Consider the following 27,560-nt stretch of genomic DNA (forward strand, 5'->3'; position numbering starts at 1 on the left):
TAAAATGTGCTATACAAATAAATAAGCACTCTTGCAACTAATCCGAGATATTTACAATCATCCAGTTCCATGAAAGTCTGTTTTTATACATCAATAAATGTAATAAACATTTCCACAGAATCATGAAAGTAAAAACATTAGGCAACATGACAAATTAAAATTAATTGGCAGGAGACCAGAATATCTGTGGACCATGCCGTGATTTGGTTGAAGCAAATCTCCATATTTGAGGGGACCAGGAATCAGATATCTGGATAATTTATTATGAATTTAGACATTAGACAACTGATTTGTAAAAGGATTAAATCAAAATGTTTTTTTTCCTTTTTTTATATTCTTACTGGTTACTGTGCATTAATGTCTATTAACAAAAAAGCTTGAGCTTGGCACTACCAGAAAAAATATCTTTACAATTAAAAAAATAAAGATTAAATAATAAAAATTTTAAATTGTCTTGCTAATAATGGTAATAATATCACATTAATTAATATTGCATTAAATCAGAACAATAAAATTTAATTATAAAAATGTATGTGAAAAATGATATAACAAAAGCTTAATGCAGTGAAGTGTATATATTCAAGTTGTAAGCTGTTTAAGACAATAAAATATTTACTACGTAGAATACATAAAACATTAAACAAACAAACAAACAAAAACACTGAAGTACGGAATAAGTTACCGCACTGCTCATATCTCATGTACCAACTGAAAGAGCAACAAAGCTTACTTTTGTTACTTGGCTGTGCAAATATTTCTTGCATACATAGCTAAAACATTTTATAACATCCATTCAATTTAATACAAAATATGTTATGAATGATCACCAATCATTATGACTGATTAACCAACTAATAACATTTTCTTGTGTATTGTATTTAATAAATATAAAATTAATAAGCAGTAGCAGCTTATGATTTATATGTTACATGTGACTGATCAATTATACGTGAAATATCTGAATAAGATGGAATTTTCTTTATGTTAAAATAGTTTTTCTATTTACCCTCATCTGTCTTTGCTTAAATTTCCTCATTAATGTGTCTTTAATTTCTTTGGTCCTAAAGCAGTATATGAGTGGATTGATGATGGCAGGGAAAAGACTGTACATCATTATCAATGCAATATTAAGATTTGATTCAAAACGAAATCCAATAGCAAATGCCAAATACACAAAACTTCTGGGGAGATAGTACAGACAGATGATTAACAGCTGTGGAGTACATGTTAAAAACGTTTTATATCGTCCCTCTTTATTTGCGATTTTCATGACTGAAATAATGATGGCCACATAAGAAAATATGATATAAAATAAAGGACCCCACAGTACTGCCATAGCTACGGAAGTAGTAGTGACTCTCAAGGCTGTTATGTCTGCACATGCTAGGCTTATTACCGAAATGTAGTCACAGTAGCAGTGGCGTATAATATTTGGGCCACAGTAAGGCACACTAAGGGCAAATGAAACAGTTCCAGCAAGAATGAAGAAGGGTACAATCCAAAACACTGAACAAAGAATTGCAATACTGGAGTTCTTAATGAGAACTGGATATCTTAGTGGGTTACATATGGCAACAAATCGATCAAGAGCCATTAATGCCATAAGAAATGAGGTGCAAGTCCCAAAATAATGAACAAGATACATTTGTGCGGTACAGCTATTAAATGACATGATATCAGACATCCAGTACTTAGCAATGATTCTGGGCAGAGTTGTGGTTCCAAATCCAAGATCTGATATTGCAAGATTACAGAAAATGATGTATGTTGGCTTCTGGAGACTTTTTTCACATGTCACAAATACAAGGATGAAAATGTTTCCAGATACCAGCATCAGATAAATGAAGAGGAAAAATGTTCCCAACAATCCATAATATTCAGCAGGAATTCCTGTAAATCCTTGCAGGATAAACTCAGGTATGTTTGTTGTTCTATTTTTGTACATCGATTCAGTATAGGTAGTCATCTGACAAAAAAGAGCATAGCTGTTTACAATATATTAGACACATGAAGATAAAAATCTTTTTTGGCGTTAAAATAAATATTTCATTCAGTGAAATCATATATGTAAATTTAGAAGATAAAAAATGCAATATCACTGTATCCACACCACTTGAATCATACCTTCCCTGAAATATGATCCAGGCTCTTTCAAAGCTGTCCACACACTAAGGGATGAAGGCTTGTCTTGTTGGGCTTTTATTGAAATTCTGTTGAGACTTTGAGCATATTTTGATGTAATTATAAACATCTGATCACATCCTTAGAGAGTGCATACTCTTGCTTTATTCAGACTGCATGATTGCTAGATATTCATTTCTATAAATATTCCGCATTCCTATTTTTAACAAAGAACTATTTTTATCAGTTATCTGTAGTATACAGTAGCATGTAGTATACTGTATCTGTATACTGCATTGTGTATGTTTGCATTCATATCTCTATTCAAATATGTTATCATGCTATAGTGCTTTGTTTACATTTTTTGATGTTTATTCAGTATTAACATTAACAACACCTCTGTCTGAGTCTGGATTATTTTGTGTGTGCTTGATTGAGTCCAGTGTGGTCAATCAGTAATCATATGACCTTATGCATAAGAGTGATAGTGTGTGATGGGAAATGGAGTCTGGATCAGCCATGTCGTAATGTTGCAGTGCATTCTGGGAAGCAAATACATGGATGAGACTAGCAGTGACATAACAAAATGAAGCTGAAAGTTTAAAGCAAGAAGCCTTGGGAATTTTTATTTGCTAAGCTTAGCTTAGCTTTGCCTCATGAAAGTTTAGCATTGTCTGCTCTAAGATTGATGACTGCTACCTAACTTTGCCAACTTCCACCACTATGCAGACATGTCCAATTTTTTTCCCCAGGCCTCCAGACTGAGGTGTCAAGGATGTGGAAAAGTCCTTATTAGGCCACTGCTATTCAGCCATTGTGGGCCTAGATGAACATGGGTATGTGACGATGCCTAGGGTTGAAGAGACACGAGAAATTTTTCCCCTTCACTGGCCACATGGAGAAAAGTCTGTGCTCCCATTGAAGCCCTGTCAGGCCACGGTGGCCCTTATGGAGAAAGCCTACATGGCCGCAAATAATGAACTGGGCTGCACAGCACAGGCATACCAGGCTGGCCTGCTAAAGGAGCTCATCTGTGGAGAAGGGCCACCAATTAGGTCCGAACTCCACTAGGCAACAAATTTATAGGCAAACCTTTCTTTTATATGCCACAGTTTCTCCTAAGGGCCTGTTCTTCCCTCGGTGCAGTGAGGAGCTAGGGCTATCTACCCGTAGCCATCAGCCCCAGCTTGGCCTGCTGGGAGAGGAAAAGAAGGCTAGTGTTGCTGCCTGAGCCCCCCTGAGTAAAATCTGGTAGGCCAGTCAGTATTTAGGAGCAGAAAGCAATCCTAATGCCTGAGTAGTAGGGTTTCTAGGGATCTCTCTTAATGGCCATCTACACTGCTGCCTACCCCGCCACCTCCGTTGCTTCAGGGGTCAATCATGCACACCCATGCTCCTGTTCCTTATGTGTCACCACAATCTAGTTTAGCTCCCGCCAGCTCACTGTTTCAGGGCACCAGTCAAGGTGAGAACACCAAGAGGCTAACACCTCTCTCAGACCACATGGCAATGTCAAAGCATCTGCCAGGTGTTTTGCAGTGGGTTCTGGATGCCATTGAAAAAGATTCAAGATACAAGATTCAAGAAGCTTTATTGTCATTTCAACCACATAAAGCTGCCGCAGTACATAGTGAAATGAAACAACGTTTCTCCAGGACCTGGTGCTACATAAACATACAACAACAAAGAGTTCAGCACAAAAAAAAACAACACCACAGAGCTAGGACAGAAGTTTGTCTTAGCCACGTAAAGTGCACAGTGTGCAGCTAGGTGCAAACAGAGCATAGTCAAGACAGTGCAAAAGACAATAAATACAAGAAAGACCACACAAAAGAACACAGGACACTTAGCGCCGAAAAAGAAAGAAAAGAACATGTGTGATGGAATGTAAGTGAAATAAAATAAGATAAAATGAAATGATGTAAAAAAGTATTGTGCAAAAATATTGTGCAAAAACACACAGCAGCGGTTGAGGTAGTGCAAATAGAAATAAACATAAATATGACTATAGCAGCAGATGACAGGTAGAGGTAGTGCAATAGAGGTGCTCATCGGCGAACTTGACAATGTGGTTGGAGCTGTGCATTTCTGCACAGTCGTGAGTCAGCAGAGTGAACAGCAATGGACTGAGCACACAGCCCTGAGGAGCTCCAGTGCTCAGTGTGGTGGTGCTGGAGATACTGTTCCTGATCTGGACTGATTGAGGTCTCCCAGTCAGGAAATCCAGGATCCAGTTGCAGAGAGAGGTATTCAGGCCCAGGAGACTCAGCTTCTCAATCAGCTGCTGAGGGATGATTGTGTTGAATGCTGAACTGAAATCTATGAACAGCATTCAAACGTAGGAGTCCTTACAGTCCAGGTGTGTGAGGGCCAGATGGAGGGTTGTGGTGATGGCGTCATGCGTGGAGCGGTTAGGACGATATGCAAACTGCAAGGGGTCCAGCGAGGGTGGTAGCTGTGACTTGATGTGCCTCATGATGAGCCTCTCGAAGCATTTCATCACGATTGGTGTGAGAGTGACGGGACGATAGTCATTGAGGCAGGAAACCATAGACTTCTTTGGCACAGGGACGATGGTCGTTGTCTTGAGGCGCGTTGGGATGAAGGCGCTGCTCAGTGAGATGTTGAAGATGTCAGTGAAGACATCTGCTAGCTGCTCTGCACACTCCTTGAGAACTCTGCCAGGAATGTTGTCTGGTCCAGCAGACTTCCATGGGTTAACTCTGCATAGAGATCTCCTCACGTCAGCCGTGGTGAGACAGAGCACTGGGTCATTAGGAGGAGGGATGGTCTTCCTCGCTGTTGTGTTGTTCTGTGCCTCAAACCCAGCGTAGAAGTCGTTCAGCGCGTCTGGAAGGGAGGCATCACTGTCACAGGCAGGTGAAGTTGTCCTGTAGTTGGTGATCGCCTAGATGCCCTGCCACATGCGCCGGGAGTCTCTGCTGTTCTGGAAGTGGCTGTGGATTCTCTGGGCGTGTGTGCGCTTTGCCTCTCTGATGGCTCGGGAGAGTTTGGCCCTTGCAATTTTTAATTTATGGTCTTGGAGACGGTCACGTCATCGATGCACTTCCCGATGTAGCTGGTCACTGATGCCATGTACTCCTCCAAGTCAATAGAGTCGCCGTTGGTTGCAGCCTCCCTAAACATGTCCCAGTCAGTGCACTCAAAACAGTCCTGAAGAGCAGAGATGGCTCCTGCTGGCCAGGTTTTAACCTGTTTCAGAACCGGTTTAGAGTGGTCTGTATGCTGGAATCAACATAACAGAGATATGGTCTGAGTAGCGGAGGTGGGGGCGGGGCTCCGCACGATACGCGCTGGGAATGTTTGTGTAAACAACATCCAGCGTGTTCGTCCCTCTCGTAGCAAAATCCACATACTGATAGAATTTAGGGAGCACTGTTCTGAGATTTGCATGATTGAAATCTCCGGCGATGATAAACAGTCCGTCGGGGTGAGCATTCTGCAGCTCGCTAATAGCTCCGTACAGCTCACACAGAGCCTCCTTAGCATTAGCACAGAGTCCTTACACCATTCCGTGTTGATGTCTTACCGCACAGAGCTGCATTCCTGTCGGCACGAAACACGGTTAGCCCGGCTAGCTGAATGGCGGCGTCCGGAACTCTGTTGCTGAGCCACATCTCTGTGAAAACAAAGATGCAGCACTCTCTGAACTCACGCCGTGTAGTTCGCTGGAGTCGGATGTAGTCCAGTTTATTATCCAGTGAGCAGATGTTGGACAAGATGATGGAAGGGAGTGCCGGTCGGCCAGGGTTGGTTGTTAGCCTAGCACGGACACCCGCCCGTTTACCGCGCTTCCGCTTCCTCGAACACCGCTTGCGACGTCCTCTCTCCCGGCCACCAGCATCAGGCGACGCCGAGGACTGAAGGCCTGGACTTCACAGCAAGCCGAGTTCGCGAAGTTTACAGAGTACTTCATCATGCAAGTTAGTAACTGCATGATTTCTGTACTGTAATATCGTCTGGCGGTGTTATACATGAACACCACTGTTTTTGGCGTCCATGAACTTTTAATTTTGTGCTAAAACAAAACAACAGTCTGCAATGATCAGCTGAAGTAGAATGTCATGTCATGTATGAGTATGTCCAGAAAGTCCAGATTCTAGGTGTTCTTGGTTGAACATTAAACACACGCCACCTCCTCTTGACTTCCCCGAGTCCAGTGTCCTGTCCATGTGGTGAACCGAGAAGAACTCGGCCGGCTGGATGGCGTTGTCCGGTACCGCTGGGTTCAGCCATGTCTCGGTGAAGCAGAGGAGATTACAGTCCTCAAGGTCTCTCTGGAACTTTACCCTGGCCCTGAGGTCATCGAGCTTGTTCTCCAGTGACTGGACGTTGGCAAGCAGGATGCTAGGCAGAGGTGTGCGGTGTGCACGGGCTCTCAGCCTGTTCCTGACGCCGGCTCGTTTCCCTTGGGACCGCCGCTTCGGTTCGCGTCCTTTGTTCTCCCTCAGGATCTCACTTGGCCAGCTTGGATCCGGGGTTAAAAATGTCGAATTGTGAGTACATTGTACACCAATAGAAATAAGAGTATCTCTATTGTAACGAATGTACTCCATGTTGAAGAATTAGCCAGTATGTTTGTACTGAAACTTAATTTAAAAGACAAAAACAAAGAAAAAGTGGTAGGAGCAGTCGTGACGGCAGCCGACCTCACTGGCGCCATATTGATATGATTTCTTGATATGATTTCTCTCACTGAGAGAAATTTACTCTTTAGAGCGCATGAGAATCAGGCTTCCTGCTGAGGCAAGGGCTAAGGCCCAAGGAATGACATCTCCACCCACTGGTGGTGGAATGCATATGGCAATTTTTGTCCATGCGGAAGTGGCAGTGTTCACCTCTGAGGAGTCAACCTGCTGTCCCTTGTAGCTTTCTCTTTTGGATGCCATGGTGCAAATGTAGCCAAGGTTCAGTCTGTATGCTTTCCCTCACAGGAGCCATAGCCAGGATACACCATGGCTGAGTTCACCTGTTACTGGTGGCTCCTCATTAGCCCACCTGAGTCTGGTTTGTGGACCTAATTTTCCTTATGGATGGTAGATTGGGAGATTCCTATCAGGAGGAACCTCCTCTCTCAGGCAAAGAGGGTGATTCTCCACTCCCGCCCTAGGATTTGCAAACTCTTGGACTGGCCCCTGAGGGAGACCAGCTCCTAGACTCCAGTCTCCCAACCGAGGTCAAACTTTTGCCTCTGGTATAATCGGCATCATCAGTATCTAGTTCACTGCCATTTGTACAGTGCTGTTCCTGTAGACATGATGTTTTGAGGGCCTTTCACTGTACACATTGAGGTATATGTGGCAGCCATTGCTGCGAGTCACATGCCTGTTCTCTGGTCTCTCACTTTCAGTGCTGTGCCAGGTGGCTAAGGCTTTCCTGCAGACCATGTCCAGGGCTTTTCTAAGCCCCCTTTGAACCAATAGAGTCAACCTCTGAGAAGGTTCTAACCCTGGAAATGGCTCTACTATTAGCCAGTCATACAGTCTTTCTGCAGGCCTTCTGCCCTCTGCCCCATGAGTTGGCAGAGCAGGAGAGACTGCATCTGCTGTGCCCAGTTCAGGTTCTTAACCCAGGTTCTTTCATGACCTCCGGGACAGACATCTCCCGGCATGTGGCAGTGTTGGTATTGGTGTTCCCACAGCGTCAGCCATGATGCAGCATCAAGTTCCCTCGAAAGGAAACTACACCAGGTTCATATGCAACCCAGATCCCTGGCAAGAACTCCGGGCGTCCATTTGTGCTTCCTGATGTAATATGATGTAGATGCCCTTTTATGGTCTTGCTGGTGTGCTCTTCATCATGTGACCTACCCGAGCCGATAAATCTGCATAAAATAAGAGAGTCAGCAGTGTAAATTAAAGTGTACAAAATGCACAGTTGGTAATGGAGATTGTGTACTGGTCATTACATGGCAAGGTCTCAGTATTCGGGTGCATATATGTGATTTCCGATCTGATTGATAGTGATCATGCAGTTCTACATTGTTGAAAATAAACTTTGACAGATTAAAATTTTGCTGGCCGTTGCTGGATATTGCATAGTTATCCTGGGGTCAGAGAACCACTTAATTCAAAGAATGACCTGATTTCCTTAAAAGGGCATTATATTATTATTATTATTATTATTATTATTATTATTATTATTATTATTATTATTATTATTCTGTACTGTTTTGTAGTTGAAAATGAAAATGATTAACCACTTCCAGTCATGGATTTTTCTTTATTAGTATAGCAGATAGATGCATGCAACAAAATATTTTTACCTAATGTTATGACATAAAAGTAATTATACATATAACGATGTAATGTTATTTAGCTGAACATAAATGTATAATCTATCTACCAGAAACTATAAAACTATATATTATTTTAAAATGTGCTATACAAATAAATAAGCACTCTTGCAACTAATCCGAGATATTTACAATCATCCAGTTCCATGAAAGTCTGTTTTTATACATCAATAAATGTAATAAACATTTCCACAGAATCATGAAAGTAAAAACATTAGGCAACATGACAAATTAAAATTAATTGGCAGCAGACCAGAATATCTGTGGACCATGCCGTGATTTGGTTGAAGCAAATCTCCATATTTGAGGGGACCAGGAATCAGATATCTGGATAATTTATTATGAATTTAGACATTAGACAACTGATTTGTAAAAGGATTAAATCAAAATGTTTTTTTTCCTTTTTTTATATTCTTACTGGTTACTGTGCATTAATGTCTATTAACAAAAAAGCTTGAGCTTGGCACTACCAGAAAAAATATCTTTACAATTAAAAAAATAAAGATTAAATAATAAAAATTTTAAATTGTCTTGCTAATAATGGTAATAATATCACATTAATTAATATTGCATTAAATCAGAACAATAAAATTTAATTATAAAAATGTATGTGAAAAATGATATAACAAAAGCTTAATGCAGTGAAGTGTATATATTCAAGTTGTAAGCTGTTTAAGACAATAAAATATTTACTACGTAGAATACATAAAACATTAAACAAACAAACAAACAAAAACACTGAAGTACGGAATAAGTTACCGCACTGCTCATATCTCATGTACCAACTGAAAGAGCAACAAAGCTTACTTTTGTTACTTGGCTGTGCAAATATTTCTTGCATACATAGCTAAAACATTTTATAACATCCATTCAATTTAATACAAAATATGTTATGAATGATCACCAATCATTATGACTGATTAACCAACTAATAACATTTTCTTGTGTATTGTATTTAATAAATATAAAATTAATAAGCAGTAGCAGCTTATGATTTATATGTTACATGTGACTGATCAATTATACGTGAAATATCTGAATAAGATGGAATTTTCTTTATGTTAAAATAGTTTTTCTATTTACCCTCATCTGTCTTTGCTTAAATTTCCTCATTAATGTGTCTTTAATTTCTTTGGTCCTAAAGCAGTATATGAGTGGATTGATGATGGCAGGGAAAAGACTGTACATCATTATCAATGCAATATTAAGATTTGATTCAAAACGAAATCCAATAGCAAATGCCAAATACACAAAACTTCTGGGGAGATAGTACAGACAGATGATTAACAGCTGTGGAGTACATGTTAAAAACGTTTTATATCGTCCCTCTTTATTTGCGATCTTCATGACTGAAATAATGATGGCCACATAAGAAAATATGATATAAAATAAAGGACCCCACAGTACTGCCATAGCTACGGAAGTAGTAGTGACTCTCAAGGCTGTTATGTCTGCACATGCTAGGCTTATTACCGAAATGTAGTCACAGTAGCAGTGGCGTATAATATTTGGGCCACAGTAAGGCACACTAAGGGCAAATGAAACAGTTCCAGCAAGAATGAAGAAGGGTACAATCCAAAACACTGAACAAAGAATTGCAATACTGGAGTTCTTAATGAGAACTGGATATCTTAGTGGGTTACATATGGCAACAAATCGATCAAGAGCCATTAATGCCATAAGAAATGAGGTGCAAGTCCCAAAATAATGAACAAGATACATTTGTGCGGTACAGCTATTAAATGACATGATATCAGACATCCAGTACTTAGCAATGATTCTGGGCAGAGTTGTGGTTCCAAATCCAAGATCTGATATTGCAAGATTACAGAAAATGATGTATGTTGGCTTCTGGAGACTTTTTTCACATGTCACAAATACAAGGATGAAAATGTTTCCAGATACCAGCATCAGATAAATGAAGAGGAAAAATGTTCCCAACAATCCATAATATTCAGCAGGAATTCCTGTAAATCCTTGCAGGATAAACTCAGGTATGTTTGTTGTTCTATTTTTGTACATCGATTCAGTATAGGTAGTCATCTGACAAAAAAGAGCATAGCTGTTTACAATATATTAGACACATGAAGATAAAAATCTTTTTTGGCGTTAAAATAAATATTTCATTCAGTGAAATCATATATGTAAATTTAGAAGATAAAAAATGCAATATCACTGTATCCACACCACTTGAATCATACCTTCCCTGAAATATGATCCAGGCTCTTTCAAAGCTGTCCACACACTAAGGGATGAAGGCTTGTCTTGTTGGGCTTTTATTGAAATTCTGTTGAGACTTTGAGCATATTTTGATGTAATTATAAACATCTGATCACATCCTTAGAGAGTGCATACTCTTGCTTTATTCAGACTGCATGATTGCTAGATATTCATTTCTATAAATATTCCGCATTCCTATTTTTAACAAAGAACTATTTTTATCAGTTATCTGTAGTATACAGTAGCATGTAGTATACTGTATCTGTATACTGCATTGTGTATGTTTGCATTCATATCTCTATTCAAATATGTTATCATGCTATAGTGCTTTGTTTACATTTTTTGATGTTTATTCAGTATTAACATTAACAACACCTCTGTCTGAGTCTGGATTATTTTGTGTGTGCTTGATTGAGTCCAGTGTGGTCAATCAGTAATCATATGACCTTATGCATAAGAGTGATAGTGTGTGATGGGAAATGGAGTCTGGATCAGCCATGTCGTAATGTTGCAGTGCATTCTGGGAAGCAAATACATGGATGAGACTAGCAGTGACATAACAAAATGAAGCTGAAAGTTTAAAGCAAGAAGCCTTGGGAATTTTTATTTGCTAAGCTTAGCTTAGCTTTGCCTCATGAAAGTTTAGCATTGTCTGCTCTAAGATTGATGACTGCTACCTAACTTTGCCAACTTCCACCACTATGCAGACATGTCCAATTTTTTTCCCCAGGCCTCCAGACTGAGGTGTCAAGGATGTGGAAAAGTCCTTATTAGGCCACTGCTATTCAGCCATTGTGGGCCTAGATGAACATGGGTATGTGACGATGCCTAGGGTTGAAGAGACACGAGAAATTTTTCCCCTTCACTGGCCACATGGAGAAAAGTCTGTGCTCCCATTGAAGCCCTGTCAGGCCACGGTGGCCCTTATGGAGAAAGCCTACATGGCCGCAAATAATGAACTGGGCTGCACAGCACAGGCATACCAGGCTGGCCTGCTAAAGGAGCTCATCTGTGGAGAAGGGCCACCAATTAGGTCCGAACTCCACTAGGCAACAAATTTATAGGCAAACCTTTCTTTTATATGCCACAGTTTCTCCTAAGGGCCTGTTCTTCCCTCGGTGCAGTGAGGAGCTAGGGCTATCTACCCGTAGCCATCAGCCCCAGCTTGGCCTGCTGGGAGAGGAAAAGAAGGCTAGTGTTGCTGCCTGAGCCCCCCTGAGTAAAATCTGGTAGGCCAGTCAGTATTTAGGAGCAGAAAGCAATCCTAATGCCTGAGTAGTAGGGTTTCTAGGGATCTCTCTTAATGGCCATCTACACTGCTGCCTACCCCGCCACCTCCGTTGCTTCAGGGGTCAATCATGCACACCCATGCTCCTGTTCCTTATGTGTCACCACAATCTAGTTTAGCTCCCGCCAGCTCACTGTTTCAGGGCACCAGTCAAGGTGAGAACACCAAGAGGCTAACACCTCTCTCAGACCACATGGCAATGTCAAAGCATCTGCCAGGTGTTTTGCAGTGGGTTCTGGATGCCATTGAAAAAGATTCAAGATACAAGATTCAAGAAGCTTTATTGTCATTTCAACCACATAAAGCTGCCGCAGTACATAGTGAAATGAAACAACGTTTCTCCAGGACCTGGTGCTACATAAACATACAACAACAAAGAGTTCAGCACAAAAAAAAACAACACCACAGAGCTAGGACAGAAGTTTGTCTTAGCCACGTAAAGTGCACAGTGTGCAGCTAGGTGCAAACAGAGCATAGTCAAGACAGTGCAAAAGACAATAAATACAAGAAAGACCACACAAAAGAACACAGGACACTTAGCGCCGAAAAAGAAAGAAAAGAACATGTGTGATGGAATGTAAGTGAAATAAAATAAGATAAAATGAAATGATGTAAAAAAGTATTGTGCAAAAATATTGTGCAAAAACACACAGCAGCGGTTGAGGTAGTGCAAATAGAAATAAACATAAATATGACTATAGCAGCAGATGACAGGTAGAGGTAGTGCAATAGAGGTGCTCATCGGCGAACTTGACAATGTGGTTGGAGCTGTGCATTTCTGCACAGTCGTGAGTCAGCAGAGTGAACAGCAATGGACTGAGCACACAGCCCTGAGGAGCTCCAGTGCTCAGTGTGGTGGTGCTGGAGATACTGTTCCTGATCTGGACTGATTGAGGTCTCCCAGTCAGGAAATCCAGGATCCAGTTGCAGAGAGAGGTATTCAGGCCCAGGAGACTCAGCTTCTCAATCAGCTGCTGAGGGATGATTGTGTTGAATGCTGAACTGAAATCTATGAACAGCATTCAAACGTAGGAGTCCTTACAGTCCAGGTGTGTGAGGGCCAGATGGAGGGTTGTGGTGATGGCGTCATGCGTGGAGCGGTTAGGACGATATGCAAACTGCAAGGGGTCCAGCGAGGGTGGTAGCTGTGACTTGATGTGCCTCATGATGAGCCTCTCGAAGCATTTCATCACGATTGGTGTGAGAGTGACGGGACGATAGTCATTGAGGCAGGAAACCATAGACTTCTTTGGCACAGGGACGATGGTCGTTGTCTTGAGGCGCGTTGGGATGAAGGCGCTGCTCAGTGAGATGTTGAAGATGTCAGTGAAGACATCTGCTAGCTGCTCTGCACACTCCTTGAGAACTCTGCCAGGAATGTTGTCTGGTCCAGCAGACTTCCATGGGTTAACTCTGCATAGAGATCTCCTCACGTCAGCCGTGGTGAGACAGAGCACTGGGTCATTAGGAGGAGGGATGGTCTTCCTCGCTGTTGTGTTGTTCTGTGCCTCAAACCCAGCGTAGAAGTCGTTCAGCGCGTCTGGAAGGGAGGCATCACTGTCACAGGCAGGTGAAGTTGTCCTGTAGTTGGTGATCGCCTAGATGCCCTGCCACATGCGCCGGGAGTCTCTGCTGTTCTGGAAGTGGCTGTGGATTCTCTGGGCGTGTGTGCGCTTTGCCTCTCTGATGGCTCGGGAGAGTTTGGCCCTTGCAATTTTTAATTTATGGTCTTGGAGACGGTCACGTCATCGATGCACTTCCCGATGTAGCTGGTCACTGATGCCATGTACTCCTCCAAGTCAATAGAGTCGCCGTTGGTTGCAGCCTCCCTAAACATGTCCCAGTCAGTGCACTCAAAACAGTCCTGAAGAGCAGAGATGGCTCCTGCTGGCCAGGTTTTAACCTGTTTCAGAACCGGTTTAGAGTGGTCTGTATGCTGGAATCAACATAACAGAGATATGGTCTGAGTAGCGGAGGTGGGGGCGGGGCTCCACACGATACGCGCTGGGAATGTTTGTGTAAACAACATCCAGCGTGTTCGTCCCTCTCGTAGCAAAGTCCACATACTGATAGAATTTAGGGAGCACTGTTCTGAGATTTGCATGATTGAAATCTCCGGCGATGATAAACAGTCCGTCGGGGTGAGCATTCTGCAGCTCGCTAATAGCTCCGTACAGCTCACACAGAGCCTCCTTAGCATTAGCACAGAGTCCTTACACCATTCCGTGTTGATGTCTTACCGCACAGAGCTGCATTCCTGTCGGCACGAAACACGGTTAGCCCAGCTAGCTGAATGGCGGCGTCCGGAACTCTGTTGCTGAGCCACATCTCTGTGAAAACAAAGATGCAGCACTCTCTGAACTCACGCCGTGTAGTTCGCTGGAGTCGGATGTAGTCCAGTTTATTATCCAGTGAGCAGATGTTGGACAAGATGATGGAAGGGAGTGCCGGTCGGCCAGGGTTGGTTGTTAGCCTAGCACGGACACCCGCCCGTTTACCGCGCTTCCGCTTCCTCGAACACCGCTTGCGACGTCCTCTCTCCCGGCCACCAGCATCAGGCGACGCCGAGGACTGAAGGCCTGGACTTCACAGCAAGCCGAGTTCGCGAAGTTTACAGAGTACTTCATCATGCAAGTTAGTAACTGCATGATTTCTGTACTGTAATATCGTCTGGCGGTGTTATACATGAACACCACTGTTTTTGGCGTCCATGAACTTTTAATTTTGTGCTAAAACAAAACAACAGTCTGCAATGATCAGCTGAAGTAGAATGTCATGTCATGTATGAGTATGTCCAGAAAGTCCAGATTCTAGGTGTTCTTGGTTGAACATTAAACACACGCCACCTCCTCTTGACTTCCCCGAGTCCAGTGTCCTGTCCATGTGGTGAACCGAGAAGAACTCGGCCGGCTGGATGGCGTTGTCCGGTACCGCTGGGTTCAGCCATGTCTCGGTGAAGCAGAGGAGATTACAGTCCTCAAGGTCTCTCTGGAACTTTACCCTGGCCCTGAGGTCATCGAGCTTGTTCTCCAGTGACTGGACGTTGGCAAGCAGGATGCTAGGCAGAGGTGTGCGGTGTGCACGGGCTCTCAGCCTGTTCCTGACGCCGGCTCGTTTCCCTTGGGACCGCCGCTTCGGTTCGCGTCCTTTGTTCTCCCTCAGGATCTCACTTGGCCAGCTTGGATCCGGGGTTAAAAATGTCGAATTGTGAGTACATTGTACACCAATAGAAATAAGAGTATCTCTATTGTAACGAATGTACTCCATGTTGAAGAATTAGCCAGTATGTTTGTACTGAAACTTAATTTAAAAGACAAAAACAAAGAAAAAGTGGTAGGAGCAGTCGTGACGGCAGCCGACCTCACTGGCGCCATATTGATATGATTTCTTGATATGATTTCTCTCACTGAGAGAAATTTACTCTTTAGAGCGCATGAGAATCAGGCTTCCTGCTGAGGCAAGGGCTAAGGCCCAAGGAATGACATCTCCACCCACTGGTGGTGGAATGCATATGGCAATTTTTGTCCATGCGGAAGTGGCAGTGTTCACCTCTGAGGAGTCAACCTGCTGTCCCTTGTAGCTTTCTCTTTTGGATGCCATGGTGCAAATGTAGCCAAGGTTCAGTCTGTATGCTTTCCCTCACAGGAGCCATAGCCAGGATACACCATGGCTGAGTTCACCTGTTACTGGTGGCTCCTCATTAGCCCACCTGAGTCTGGTTTGTGGACCTAATTTTCCTTATGGATGGTAGATTGGGAGATTCCTATCAGGAGGAACCTCCTCTCTCAGGCAAAGAGGGTGATTCTCCACTCCCGCCCTAGGATTTGCAAACTCTTGGACTGGCCCCTGAGGGAGACCAGCTCCTAGACTCCAGTCTCCCAACCGAGGTCAAACTTTTGCCTCTGGTATAATCGGCATCATCAGTATCTAGTTCACTGCCATTTGTACAGTGCTGTTCCTGTAGACATGATGTTTTGAGGGCCTTTCACTGTACACATTGAGGTATATGTGGCAGCCATTGCTGCGAGTCACATGCCTGTTCTCTGGTCTCTCACTTTCAGTGCTGTGCCAGGTGGCTAAGGCTTTCCTGCAGACCATGTCCAGGGCTTTTCTAAGCCCCCTTTGAACCAATAGAGTCAACCTCTGAGAAGGTTCTAACCCTGGAAATGGCTCTACTATTAGCCAGTCATACAGTCTTTCTGCAGGCCTTCTGCCCTCTGCCCCATGAGTTGGCAGAGCAGGAGAGACTGCATCTGCTGTGCCCAGTTCAGGTTCTTAACCCAGGTTCTTTCATGACCTCCGGGACAGACATCTCCCGGCATGTGGCAGTGTTGGTATTGGTGTTCCCACAGCGTCAGCCATGATGCAGCATCAAGTTCCCTCGAAAGGAAACTACACCAGGTTCATATGCAACCCAGATCCCTGGCAAGAACTCCGGGCGTCCATTTGTGCTTCCTGATGTAATATGATGTAGATGCCCTTTTATGGTCTTGCTGGTGTGCTCTTCATCATGTGACCTACCCGAGCCGATAAATCTGCATAAAATAAGAGAGTCAGCAGTGTAAATTAAAGTGTACAAAATGCACAGTTGGTAATGGAGATTGTGTACTGGTCATTACATGGCAAGGTCTCAGTATTCGGGTGCATATATGTGATTTCCGATCTGATTGATAGTGATCATGCAGTTCTACATTGTTGAAAATAAACTTTGACAGATTAAAATTTTGCTGGCCGTTGCTGGATATTGCATAGTTATCCTGGGGTCAGAGAACCACTTAATTCAAAGAATGACCTGATTTCCTTAAAAGGGCATTATATTATTATTATTATTATTATTATTATTATTATTATTATTATTATTATTATTGTTATTATTCTGTACTGTTTTGTAGTTGAAAATGATTAACCACTTCCAGTCATGGATTTTTCTTTATTAGTGTAGCAGATAGATGCATGCAACAAAATATTTTTACCTAATGTTATGACATAAAAGTAATTATACATATAACGATGTAATGTTATTTAGCTGAACATAAATGTATAATCTATCTACCAGAAACTATAAAACTATATATTATTTTAAAATGTGCTATACAAATAAATAAGCACTCTTGCAACTAATCCGAGATATTTACAATCATCCAGTTCCATGAAAGTCTGTTTTTATACATCAATAAATGTAATAAACATTTCCACAGAATCATGAAAGTAAAAACATTAGGCAACATGACAAATTAAAATTAATTGGCAGCAGACCAGAATATCTGTGGACCATGCCGTGATTTGGTTGAAGCAAATCTCCATATTTGAGGGGACCAGGAATCAGATATCTGGATAATTTATTATGAATTTAGACATTAGACAACTGATTTGTAAAAGGATTAAATCAAAATGTTTTTTTTTCCTTTTTTTATATTCTTACTGGTTACTGTGCATTAATGTCTATTAACAAAAAAGCTTGAGCTTGGCACTACCAGAAAAAATATCTTTACAATTAAAAAAATAAAGATTAAATAATAAAAATTTTAAATTGTCTTGCTAATAATGGTAATAATATCACATTAATTAATATTGCATTAAATCAGAACAATAAAATTTAATTATAAAAATGTATGTGAAAAATGATATAACAAAAGCTTAATGCAGTGAAGTGTATATATTCAAGTTGTAAGCTGTTTAAGACAATAAAATATTTACTACGTAGAATACATAAAACATTAAACAAACAAACAAACAAAAACACTGAAGTACGGAATAAGTTACCGCACTGCTCATATCTCATGTACCAACTGAAAGAGCAACAAAGCTTACTTTTGTTACTTGGCTGTGCAAATATTTCTTGCATACATAGCTAAAACATTTTATAACATCCATTCAATTTAATACAAAATATGTTATGAATGATCACCAATCATTATGACTGATTAACCAACTAATAACATTTTCTTGTGTATTGTATTTAATAAATATAAAATTAATAAGCAGTAGCAGCTTATGATTTATATGTTACATGTGACTGATCAATTATACGTGAAATATCTGAATAAGATGGAATTTTCTTTATGTTAAAATAGTTTTTCTATTTACCCTCATCTGTCTTTGCTTAAATTTCCTCATTAATGTGTCTTTAATTTCTTTGGTCCTAAAGCAGTATATGAGTGGATTGATGATGGCAGGGAAAAGACTGTACATCATTATCAATGCAATATTAAGATTTGATTCAAAACGAAATCCAATAGCAAATGCCAAATACACAAAACTTCTGGGGAGATAGTACAGACAGATGATTAACAGCTGTGGAGTACATGTTAAAAACGTTTTATATCGTCCCTCTTTATTTGCGATCTTCATGACTGAAATAATGATGGCCACATAAGAAAATATGATATAAAATAAAGGACCCCACAGTACTGCCATAGCTACGGAAGTAGTAGTGACTCTCAAGGCTGTTATGTCTGCACATGCTAGGCTTATTACCGAAATGTAGTCACAGTAGCAGTGGCGTATAATATTTGGGCCACAGTAAGGCACACTAAGGGCAAATGAAACAGTTCCAGCAAGAATGAAGAAGGGTACAATCCAAAACACTGAACAAAGAATTGCAATACTGGAGTTCTTAATGAGAACTGGATATCTTAGTGGGTTACATATGGCAACAAATCGATCAAGAGCCATTAATGCCATAAGAAATGAGGTGCAAGTCCCAAAATAATGAACAAGATACATTTGTGCGGTACAGCTATTAAATGACATGATATCAGACATCCAGTACTTAGCAATGATTCTGGGCAGAGTTGTGGTTCCAAATCCAAGATCTGATATTGCAAGATTACAGAAAATGATGCATGTTGGCTTCTGGAGACTTTTTTCACATGTCACAAATACAAGGATGAAAATGTTTCCAGATACCAGCATCAGATAAATGAAGAGGAAAAATGTTCCCAACAATCCATAATATTCAGCAGGAATTCCTGTAAATCCTTGCAGGATAAACTCAGGTATGTTTGTTGTTCTATTTTTGTACATCGATTCAGTATAGGTAGTCATCTGACAAAAAAGAGCATAGCTGTTTACAATATATTAGACACATGAAGATAAAAATCTTTTTTGGCGTTAAAATAAATATTTCATTCAGTGAAATCATATATGTAAATTTAGAAGATAAAAAATGCAATATCACTGTATCCACACCACTTGAATCATACCTTCCCTGAAATATGATCCAGGCTCTTTCAAAGCTGTCCACACACTAAGGGATGAAGGCTTGTCTTGTTGGGCTTTTATTGAAATTCTGTTGAGACTTTGAGCATATTTTGATGTAATTATAAACATCTGATCACATCCTTAGAGAGTGCATACTCTTGCTTTATTCAGACTGCATGATTGCTAGATATTCATTTCTATAAATATTCCGCATTCCTATTTTTAACAAAGAACTATTTTTATCAGTTATCTGTAGTATACAGTAGCATGTAGTATACTGTATCTGTATACTGCATTGTGTATGTTTGCATTCATATCTCTATTCAAATATGTTATCATGCTATAGTGCTTTGTTTACATTTTTTGATGTTTATTCAGTATTAACATTAACAACACCTCTGTCTGAGTCTGGATTATTTTGTGTGTGCTTGATTGAGTCCAGTGTGGTCAATCAGTAATCATATGACCTTATGCATAAGAGTGATAGTGTGTGATGGGAAATGGAGTCTGGATCAGCCATGTCGTAATGTTGCAGTGCATTCTGGGAAGCAAATACATGGATGAGACTAGCAGTGACATAACAAAATGAAGCTGAAAGTTTAAAGCAAGAAGCCTTGGGAATTTTTATTTGCTAAGCTTAGCTTAGCTTTGCCTCATGAAAGTTTAGCATTGTCTGCTCTAAGATTGATGACTGCTACCTAACTTTGCCAACTTCCACCACTATGCAGACATGTCCAATTTTTTTCCCCAGGCCTCCAGACTGAGGTGTCAAGGATGTGGAAAAGTCCTTATTAGGCCACTGCTATTCAGCCATTGTGGGCCTAGATGAACATGGGTATGTGACGATGCCTAGGGTTGAAGAGACACGAGAAATTTTTCCCCTTCACTGGCCACATGGAGAAAAGTCTGTGCTCCCATTGAAGCCCTGTCAGGCCACGGTGGCCCTTATGGAGAAAGCCTACATGGCCGCAAATAATGAACTGGGCTGCACAGCACAGGCATACCAGGCTGGCCTGCTAAAGGAGCTCATCTGTGGAGAAGGGCCACCAATTAGGTCCGAACTCCACTAGGCAACAAATTTATAGGCAAACCTTTCTTTTATATGCCACAGTTTCTCCTAAGGGCCTGTTCTTCCCTCGGTGCAGTGAGGAGCTAGGGCTATCTACCCGTAGCCATCAGCCCCAGCTTGGCCTGCTGAGAGAGGAAAAGAAGGCTAGTGTTGCTGCCTGAGCCCCCCTGAGTAAAATCTGGTAGGCCAGTCAGTATTTAGGAGCAGAAAGCAATCCTAATGCCTGAGTAGTAGGGTTTCTAGGGATCTCTCTTAATGGCCATCTACACTGCTGCCTACCCCGCCACCTCCGTTGCTTCAGGGGTCAATCATGCACACCCATGCTCCTGTTCCTTATGTGTCACCACAATCTAGTTTAGCTCCCGCCAGCTCACTGTTTCAGGGCACCAGTCAAGGTGAGAACACCAAGAGGCTAACACCTCTCTCAGACCACATGGCAATGTCAAAGCATCTGCCAGGTGTTTTGCAGTGGGTTCTGGATGCCATTGAAAAAGATTCAAGATACAAGATTCAAGAAGCTTTATTGTCATTTCAACCACATAAAGCTGCCGCAGTACATAGTGAAATGAAACAACGTTTCTCCAGGACCTGGTGCTACATAAACATACAACAACAAAGAGTTCAGCACAAAAAAAAACAACACCACAGAGCTAGGACAGAAGTTTGTCTTAGCCACGTAAAGTGCACAGTGTGCAGCTAGGTGCAAACAGAGCATAGTCAAGACAGTGCAAAAGACAATAAATACAAGAAAGACCACACAAAAGAACACAGGACACTTAGCGCCGAAAAAGAAAGAAAAGAACATGTGTGATGGAATGTAAGTGAAATAAAATAAGATAAAATGAAATGATGTAAAAAGGTATTGTGCAAAAATATTGTGCAAAAACACACAGCAGCGGTTGAGGTAGTGCAAATAGAAATAAACATAAATATGACTATAGCAGCAGATGACAGGTAGAGGTAGTGCAATAGAGGTGCTCATCGGCGAACTTGACAATGTGGTTGGAGCTGTGCATTTCTGCACAGTCGTGAGTCAGCAGAGTGAACAGCAATGGACTGAGCACACAGCCCTGAGGAGCTCCAGTGCTCAGTGTGGTGGTGCTGGAGATACTGTTCCTGATCTGGACTGATTGAGGTCTCCCAGTCAGGAAATCCAGGATCCAGTTGCAGAGAGAGGTATTCAGGCCCAGGAGACTCAGCTTCTCAATCAGCTGCTGAGGGATGATTGTGTTGAATGCTGAACTGAAATCTATGAACAGCATTCAAACGTAGGAGTCCTTACAGTCCAGGTGTGTGAGGGCCAGATGGAGGGTTGTGGTGATGGCGTCATGCGTGGAGCGGTTAGGACGATATGCAAACTGCAAGGGGTCCAGCGAGGGTGGTAGCTGTGACTTGATGTGCCTCATGATGAGCCTCTCGAAGCATTTCATCACGATTGGTGTGAGAGTGACGGGACGATAGTCATTGAGGCAGGAAACCATAGACTTCTTTGGCACAGGGACGATGGTCGTTGTCTTGAGGCGCATTGGGATGAAGGCGCTGCTCAGTGAGATGTTGAAGATGTCAGTGAAGACATCTGCTAGCTGCTCTGCACACTCCTTGAGAACTCTGCCAGGAATGTTGTCTGGTCCAGCAGACTTCCATGGGTTAACTCTGCATAGAGATCTCCTCACGTCAGCCGTGGTGAGACAGAGCACTGGGTCATTAGGAGGAGGGATGGTCTTCCTCGCTGTTGTGTTGTTCTGTGCCTCAAACACAGCGTAGAAGTCGTTCAGCGTGTCTGGAAGGGAGGCATCACTGTCACAGGCAGGTGAAGTTGTCCTGTAGTTGGTGATCGCCTAGATGCCCTGCCACATGCGCCGGGAGTCTCTGCTGTTCTGGAAGTGGCTGTGGATTCTCTGGGCGTGTGTGCGCTTTGCCTCTCTGATGGCTCGGGAGAGTTTGGCCCTTGCAATTTTTAATTTATGGTCTTGGAGACGGTCACGTCATCGATGCACTTCCCGATGTAGCTGGTCACTGATGCCATGTACTCCTCCAAGTCAATAGAGTCGCCGTTGGTTGCAGCCTCCCTAAACATGTCCCAGTCAGTGCACTCAAAACAGTCCTGAAGAGCAGAGATGGCTCCTGCTGGCCAGGTTTTAACCTGTTTCAGAACCGGTTTAGAGTGGTCTGTATGCTGGAATCAACATAACAGAGATATGGTCTGAGTAGCGGAGGTGGGGGCGGGGCTCCGCACGATACGCGCTGGGAATGTTTGTGTAAACAACATCCAGCGTGTTCGTCCCTCTCGTAACAAAGTCCACATACTGATAGAATTTAGGGAGCACTGTTCTGAGATTTGCATGATTGAAATCTCCGGCGATGATAAACAGTCCGTCGGGGTGAGCATTCTGCAGCTCGCTAATAGCTCCGTACAGCTCACACAGAGCCTCCTTAGCATTAGCACAGAGTCCTTACACCATTCCGTGTTGATGTCTTACCGCACAGAGCTGCATTCCTGTCGGCACGAAACACGGTTAGCCCGGCTAGCTGAATGGCGGCGTCCGGAACTCTGTTGCTGAGCCACATCTCTGTGAAAACAAAGATGCAGCACTCTCTGAACTCACGCCGTGTAGTTCGCTGGAGTCGGATGTAGTCCAGTTTATTATCCAGTGAGCAGATGTTGGACAAGATGATGGAAGGGAGTGCCGGTCGGCCAGGGTTGGTTGTTAGCCTAGCACGGACACCCGCCCGTTTACCGCGCTTCCGCTTCCTCGAACACCGCTTGCGACGTCCTCTCTCCCGGCCACCAGCATCAGGCGACGCCGAGGACTGAAGGCCTGGACTTCACAGCAAGCCGAGTTCGCGAAGTTTACAGAGTACTTCATCATGCAAGTTAGTAACTGCATGATTTCTGTACTGTAATATCGTCTGGCGGTGTTATACATGAACACCACTGTTTTTGGCGTCCATGAACTTTTAATTTTGTGCTAAAACAAAACAACAGTCTGCAATGATCAGCTGAAGTAGAATGTCATGTCATGTATGAGTATGTCCAGAAAGTCCAGATTCTAGGTGTTCTTGGTTGAACATTAAACACACGCCACCTCCTCTTGACTTCCCCGAGTCCAGTGTCCTGTCCATGTGGTGAACCGAGAAGAACTCGGCCGGCTGGATGGCGTTGTCCGGTACCGCTGGGTTCAGCCATGTCTCGGTGAAGCAGAGGAGATTACAGTCCTCAAGGTCTCTCTGGAACTTTACCCTGGCCCTGAGGTCATCGAGCTTGTTCTCCAGTGACTGGACGTTGGCAAGCAGGATGCTAGGCAGAGGTGTGCGGTGTGCACGGGCTCTCAGCCTGTTCCTGACGCCGGCTCGTTTCCCTTGGGACCGCCGCTTCGGTTCGCGTCCTTTGTTCTCCCTCAGGATCTCACTTGGCCAGCTTGGATCCGGGGTTAAAAATGTCGAATTGTGAGTACATTGTACACCAATAGAAATAAGAGTATCTCTATTGTAACGAATGTACTCCATGTTGAAGAATTAGCCAGTATGTTTGTACTGAAACTTAATTTAAAAGACAAAAACAAAGAAAAAGTGGTAGGAGCAGTCGTGACGGCAGCCGACCTCACTGGCGCCATATTGATATGATTTCTTGATATGATTTCTCTCACTGAGAGAAATTTACTCTTTAGAGCGCATGAGAATCAGGCTTCCTGCTGAGGCAAGGGCTAAGGCCCAAGGAATGACATCTCCACCCACTGGTGGTGGAATGCATATGGCAATTTTTGTCCATGCGGAAGTGGCAGTGTTCACCTCTGAGGAGTCAACCTGCTGTCCCTTGTAGCTTTCTCTTTTGGATGCCATGGTGCAAATGTAGCCAAGGTTCAGTCTGTATGCTTTCCCTCACAGGAGCCATAGCCAGGATACACCATGGCTGAGTTCACCTGTTACTGGTGGCTCCTCATTAGCCCACCTGAGTCTGGTTTGTGGACCTAATTTTCCTTATGGATGGTAGATTGGGAGATTCCTATCAGGAGGAACCTCCTCTCTCAGGCAAAGAGGGTGATTCTCCACTCCCGCCCTAGGATTTGCAAACTCTTGGACTGGCCCCTGAGGGAGACCAGCTCCTAGACTCCAGTCTCCCAACCGAGGTCAAACTTTTGCCTCTGGTATAATCGGCATCATCAGTATCTAGTTCACTGCCATTTGTACAGTGCTGTTCCTGTAGACATGATGTTTTGAGGGCCTTTCACTGTACACATTGAGGTATATGTGGCAGCCATTGCTGCGAGTCACATGCCTGTTCTCTGGTCTCTCACTTTCAGTGCTGTGCCAGGTGGCTAAGGCTTTCCTGCAGACCATGTCCAGGGCTTTTCTAAGCCCCCTTTGAACCAATAGAGTCAACCTCTGAGAAGGTTCTAACCCTGGAAATGGCTCTACTATTAGCCAGTCATACAGTCTTTCTGCAGGCCTTCTGCCCTCTGCCCCATGAGTTGGCAGAGCAGGAGAGACTGCATCTGCTGTGCCCAGTTCAGGTTCTTAACCCAGGTTCTTTCATGACCTCCGGGACAGACATCTCCCGGCATGTGGCAGTGTTGGTATTGGTGTTCCCACAGCGTCAGCCATGATGCAGCATCAAGTTCCCTCGAAAGGAAACTACACCAGGTTCATATGCAACCCAGATCCCTGGCAAGAACTCCGGGCGTCCATTTGTGCTTCCTGATGTAATATGATGTAGATGCCCTTTTATGGTCTTGCTGGTGTGCTCTTCATCATGTGACCTACCCGAGCCGATAAATCTGCATAAAATAAGAGAGTCAGCAGTGTAAATTAAAGTGTACAAAATGCACAGTTGGTAATGGAGATTGTGTACTGGTCATGACATGGCAAGGTCTCAGTATTCGGGTGCATATATGTGATTTCCGATCTGATTGATAGTGATCATGCAGTTTACATTGTTGAAAATAAACTTTGACAGATTAAAATTTTGCTGGCCGTTGCTGGATATTGTATAGTTATCCTGGGGTCAGAGAACCACTTAATTCAAAGAATGACCTGATTTCCTTAAAAGGGCATTATATTATTATTATTATTATTATTATTATTATTATTATTATTATTATTATTATTGTTATTATTCTGTACTGTTTTGTAGTTGAAAATGATTAACCACTTCCAGTCATGGATTTTTCTTTATTAGTGTAGCAGATAGATGCATGCAACAAAATATTTTTACCTAATGTTATGACATAAAAGTAATTATACATATAACGATGTAATGTTATTTAGCTGAACATAAATGTATAATCTATCTACCAGAAACTATAAAACTATATATTATTTTAAAATGTGCTATACAAATAAATAAGCACTCTTGCAACTAATCCGAGATATTTACAATCATCCAGTTCCATGAAAGTCTGTTTTTATACATCAATAAATGTAATAAACATTTCCACAGAATCATGAAAGTAAAAACATTAGGCAACATGACAAATTAAAATTAATTGGCAGGAGACCAGAATATCTGTGGACCATGCCGTGATTTGGTTGAAGCAAATCTCCATATTTGAGGGGACCAGGAATCAGATATCTGGATAATTTATTATGAATTTAGACATTAGACAACTGATTTGTAAAAGGATTAAATCAAAATGTTTTTTTTCCTTTTTTTATATATATAGTACGGAATAAGTTACCGCACTGCTCATATCTCATGTACCAACTGAAAGAGCAACAAAGCTTACTTTTGTTACTTGGCTGTGCAAATATTTCTTGCATACATAGCTAAAACATTTTATAACATCCATTCAATTTAATACAAAATATGTTATGAATGATCACCAATCTTTATGACTGATTAACCAACTAATAACATTTTCTTGTGTATTGTATTTAATAAATATAAAATTAATAAGCAGTAGCAGCTTATGATTTATATGTTACATGTGACTGATCAATTATACGTGAAATATCTGAATAAGATGGAATTTTCTTTAAGTTAAAATAGTTTTTCTATTTACCCTCATCTGTCTTTGCTTAAATTTCCTCGTTAATGTGTCTTTAATTTCTTTGGTCCTAAAGCAGTATATGAGTGGATTGATGATGGCAGGGAAAAGACTGTACATCATTATCATTGCAATATTAAGATTTGATTCAAAACGAAATCCAATAGCAAATGCCAAATACACAAAACTTCTGGGGAGATAGTACAGACAGATGATTAACAGTTGTGGAGTACATGTTAAAAACGTTTTATATCGTCCCTCTTTATTTGCGATTTTCATGACTGAAATAATGATGGCCACATAAGAAAATATGATATAAAATAAAGGACCCCACAGTACTGTCATAGCTACGGAAGTAGTAGTGACTCTCAAGGCTGTTATGTCTGCACATGCTAGGCTTATTACCGAAATGTAGTCACAGTAGCAGTGGCGTATAATATTTGGGCCACAGTAAGGCACACTAAGGGCAAATGAAACAATTCCAGCAAGAATGAAGAAGGGTACAATCCAAAACACTGAACAAAGAATTGCAATACTGGAGTTCTTAATGAGAACTGGATATCTTAGTGGGTTACATATGGCAACAAATCGATCAAGAGCCATTAATGCCATAAGAAATGAGGTGCAAGTCCCAAAATAATGAACAAGATACATTTGTGCGGTACAGCTATTAAATGACATGATATCAGACATCCAGTACTTAGCAATGATTCTGGGCAGAGTTGTGGTTCCAAATCCAAGATCTGATATTGCAAGATTACAGAAGATGATGTATGTTGGCTTCTGGAGACTTTTTTCACATGTCACAAATACAAGGATGAAAATGTTTCCAGATGCCAGCATCAGATAAATGAAGAGGAAAAATGTTCCCAACAATCCATAATATTCAGCAGGAATTCCTGTAAATCCTTGCAGGATAAACTCAGGTATGTTTGTTGTTCTGTTTTTGTACATCGATTCAGTATAGGTAGTCATCTGACAAAAAAGAGCATAGCTGTTTACAGTATATTAGACACATGAAGATAAAAATCTTTTTTGGCGTTAAAATAAATATTTCATTCAGTGAAATCATATATGTAAATTTAGAAGATAAAAAATGGAATATCACTGTATCCACACCACTTGAATCATACCTTCCCTGAAATATGATCCAGGCTCTTTCAAAGCTGTCCACACACTAAGGGATGAAGGCTTGTCTTGTTGGGCTTTTATTGAAATTCTGTTGAGACTTTGAGCATATTTTGATGTAATTATAAAAATCTGATCACATCCTTAGAGAGTGCATACTCTTGCTTTATTCAGACTGCATGATTGCGAGATATTCATTACAGACCAATGATTTGGCACCACAACATTTCT

The 27,560-nt window shown here is 41.9% G+C and overlaps 4 protein-coding genes across 4 annotated transcripts; all 4 read right to left on the minus strand.

Annotated features, from left to right (window-relative positions):
• Window positions 1-979: 979 nt before the first annotated feature.
• LOC131368255 (olfactory receptor 2AT4-like) lies at window positions 980-1,945 on the minus strand. Its single transcript, XM_058414257.1, has one exon. It carries the CDS (start codon window positions 1,943-1,945, stop codon window positions 980-982), a length of 966 nt encoding a protein of 321 aa, XP_058270240.1.
• A 1,688-nt stretch (window positions 1,946-3,633) lies between these two features.
• On the minus strand, window positions 3,634-10,459 carry LOC131368258 (olfactory receptor 2AT4-like). The gene is made up of 3 exons (XM_058414260.1): window positions 9,536-10,459; window positions 4,694-4,744; window positions 3,634-3,666 (listed from the first exon to the last, which is right to left on the minus strand). Exons 1-3 carry the CDS (start codon window positions 10,457-10,459, stop codon window positions 3,634-3,636), a joined length of 1,008 nt encoding a protein of 335 aa, XP_058270243.1.
• A 7,546-nt stretch (window positions 10,460-18,005) lies between these two features.
• Window positions 18,006-18,971, minus strand: LOC131368259 (olfactory receptor 2AT4-like). The gene has a single exon (XM_058414262.1). It carries the CDS (start codon window positions 18,969-18,971, stop codon window positions 18,006-18,008), a length of 966 nt encoding a protein of 321 aa, XP_058270245.1.
• Window positions 18,972-26,189: 7,218 nt separating this feature from the next.
• LOC131368261 (olfactory receptor 2AT4-like) lies at window positions 26,190-27,155 on the minus strand. Its single transcript, XM_058414265.1, has one exon. It carries the CDS (start codon window positions 27,153-27,155, stop codon window positions 26,190-26,192), a length of 966 nt encoding a protein of 321 aa, XP_058270248.1.
• Between the last annotated feature and the right edge of the window lie 405 nt (window positions 27,156-27,560).

Source organism: Hemibagrus wyckioides, linkage group LG17 (genome assembly GCF_019097595.1).
Source record: "Hemibagrus wyckioides isolate EC202008001 linkage group LG17, SWU_Hwy_1.0, whole genome shotgun sequence".
NCBI classification, from domain to species: Eukaryota; Metazoa; Chordata; class Actinopteri; order Siluriformes; family Bagridae; genus Hemibagrus; species Hemibagrus wyckioides.

What these genes read in the sequence shown, in the direction of transcription:
- LOC131368261 (XM_058414265.1), bottom strand. Translation starts at nt 27,155, where the DNA reads ATGTACAAAAACAGAACAACAAACATACCTGAGTTTATCCTGCAAGGA.
- LOC131368255 (XM_058414257.1), bottom strand. Translation starts at nt 1,945, where the DNA reads ATGTACAAAAATAGAACAACAAACATACCTGAGTTTATCCTGCAAGGA.
- LOC131368258 (XM_058414260.1), bottom strand. Translation starts at nt 10,459, where the DNA reads ATGTACAAAAATAGAACAACAAACATACCTGAGTTTATCCTGCAAGGA. An exon ending in CATTAATGAGGAAATTTAAG is followed by an intron (nt 4,745 to 9,535) that starts CAAAGACAGATG and finishes GACATCTTCAAC; the next exon opens with ATCTCACTGAGCAGCGCCTT. An exon ending in GCCTCAAGACAACGACCATC is followed by an intron (nt 3,667 to 4,693) that starts GTCCCTGTGCCA and finishes AATGGCATCCAG; the next exon opens with AACCCACTGCAAAACACCTG.
- LOC131368259 (XM_058414262.1), bottom strand. Translation starts at nt 18,971, where the DNA reads ATGTACAAAAATAGAACAACAAACATACCTGAGTTTATCCTGCAAGGA.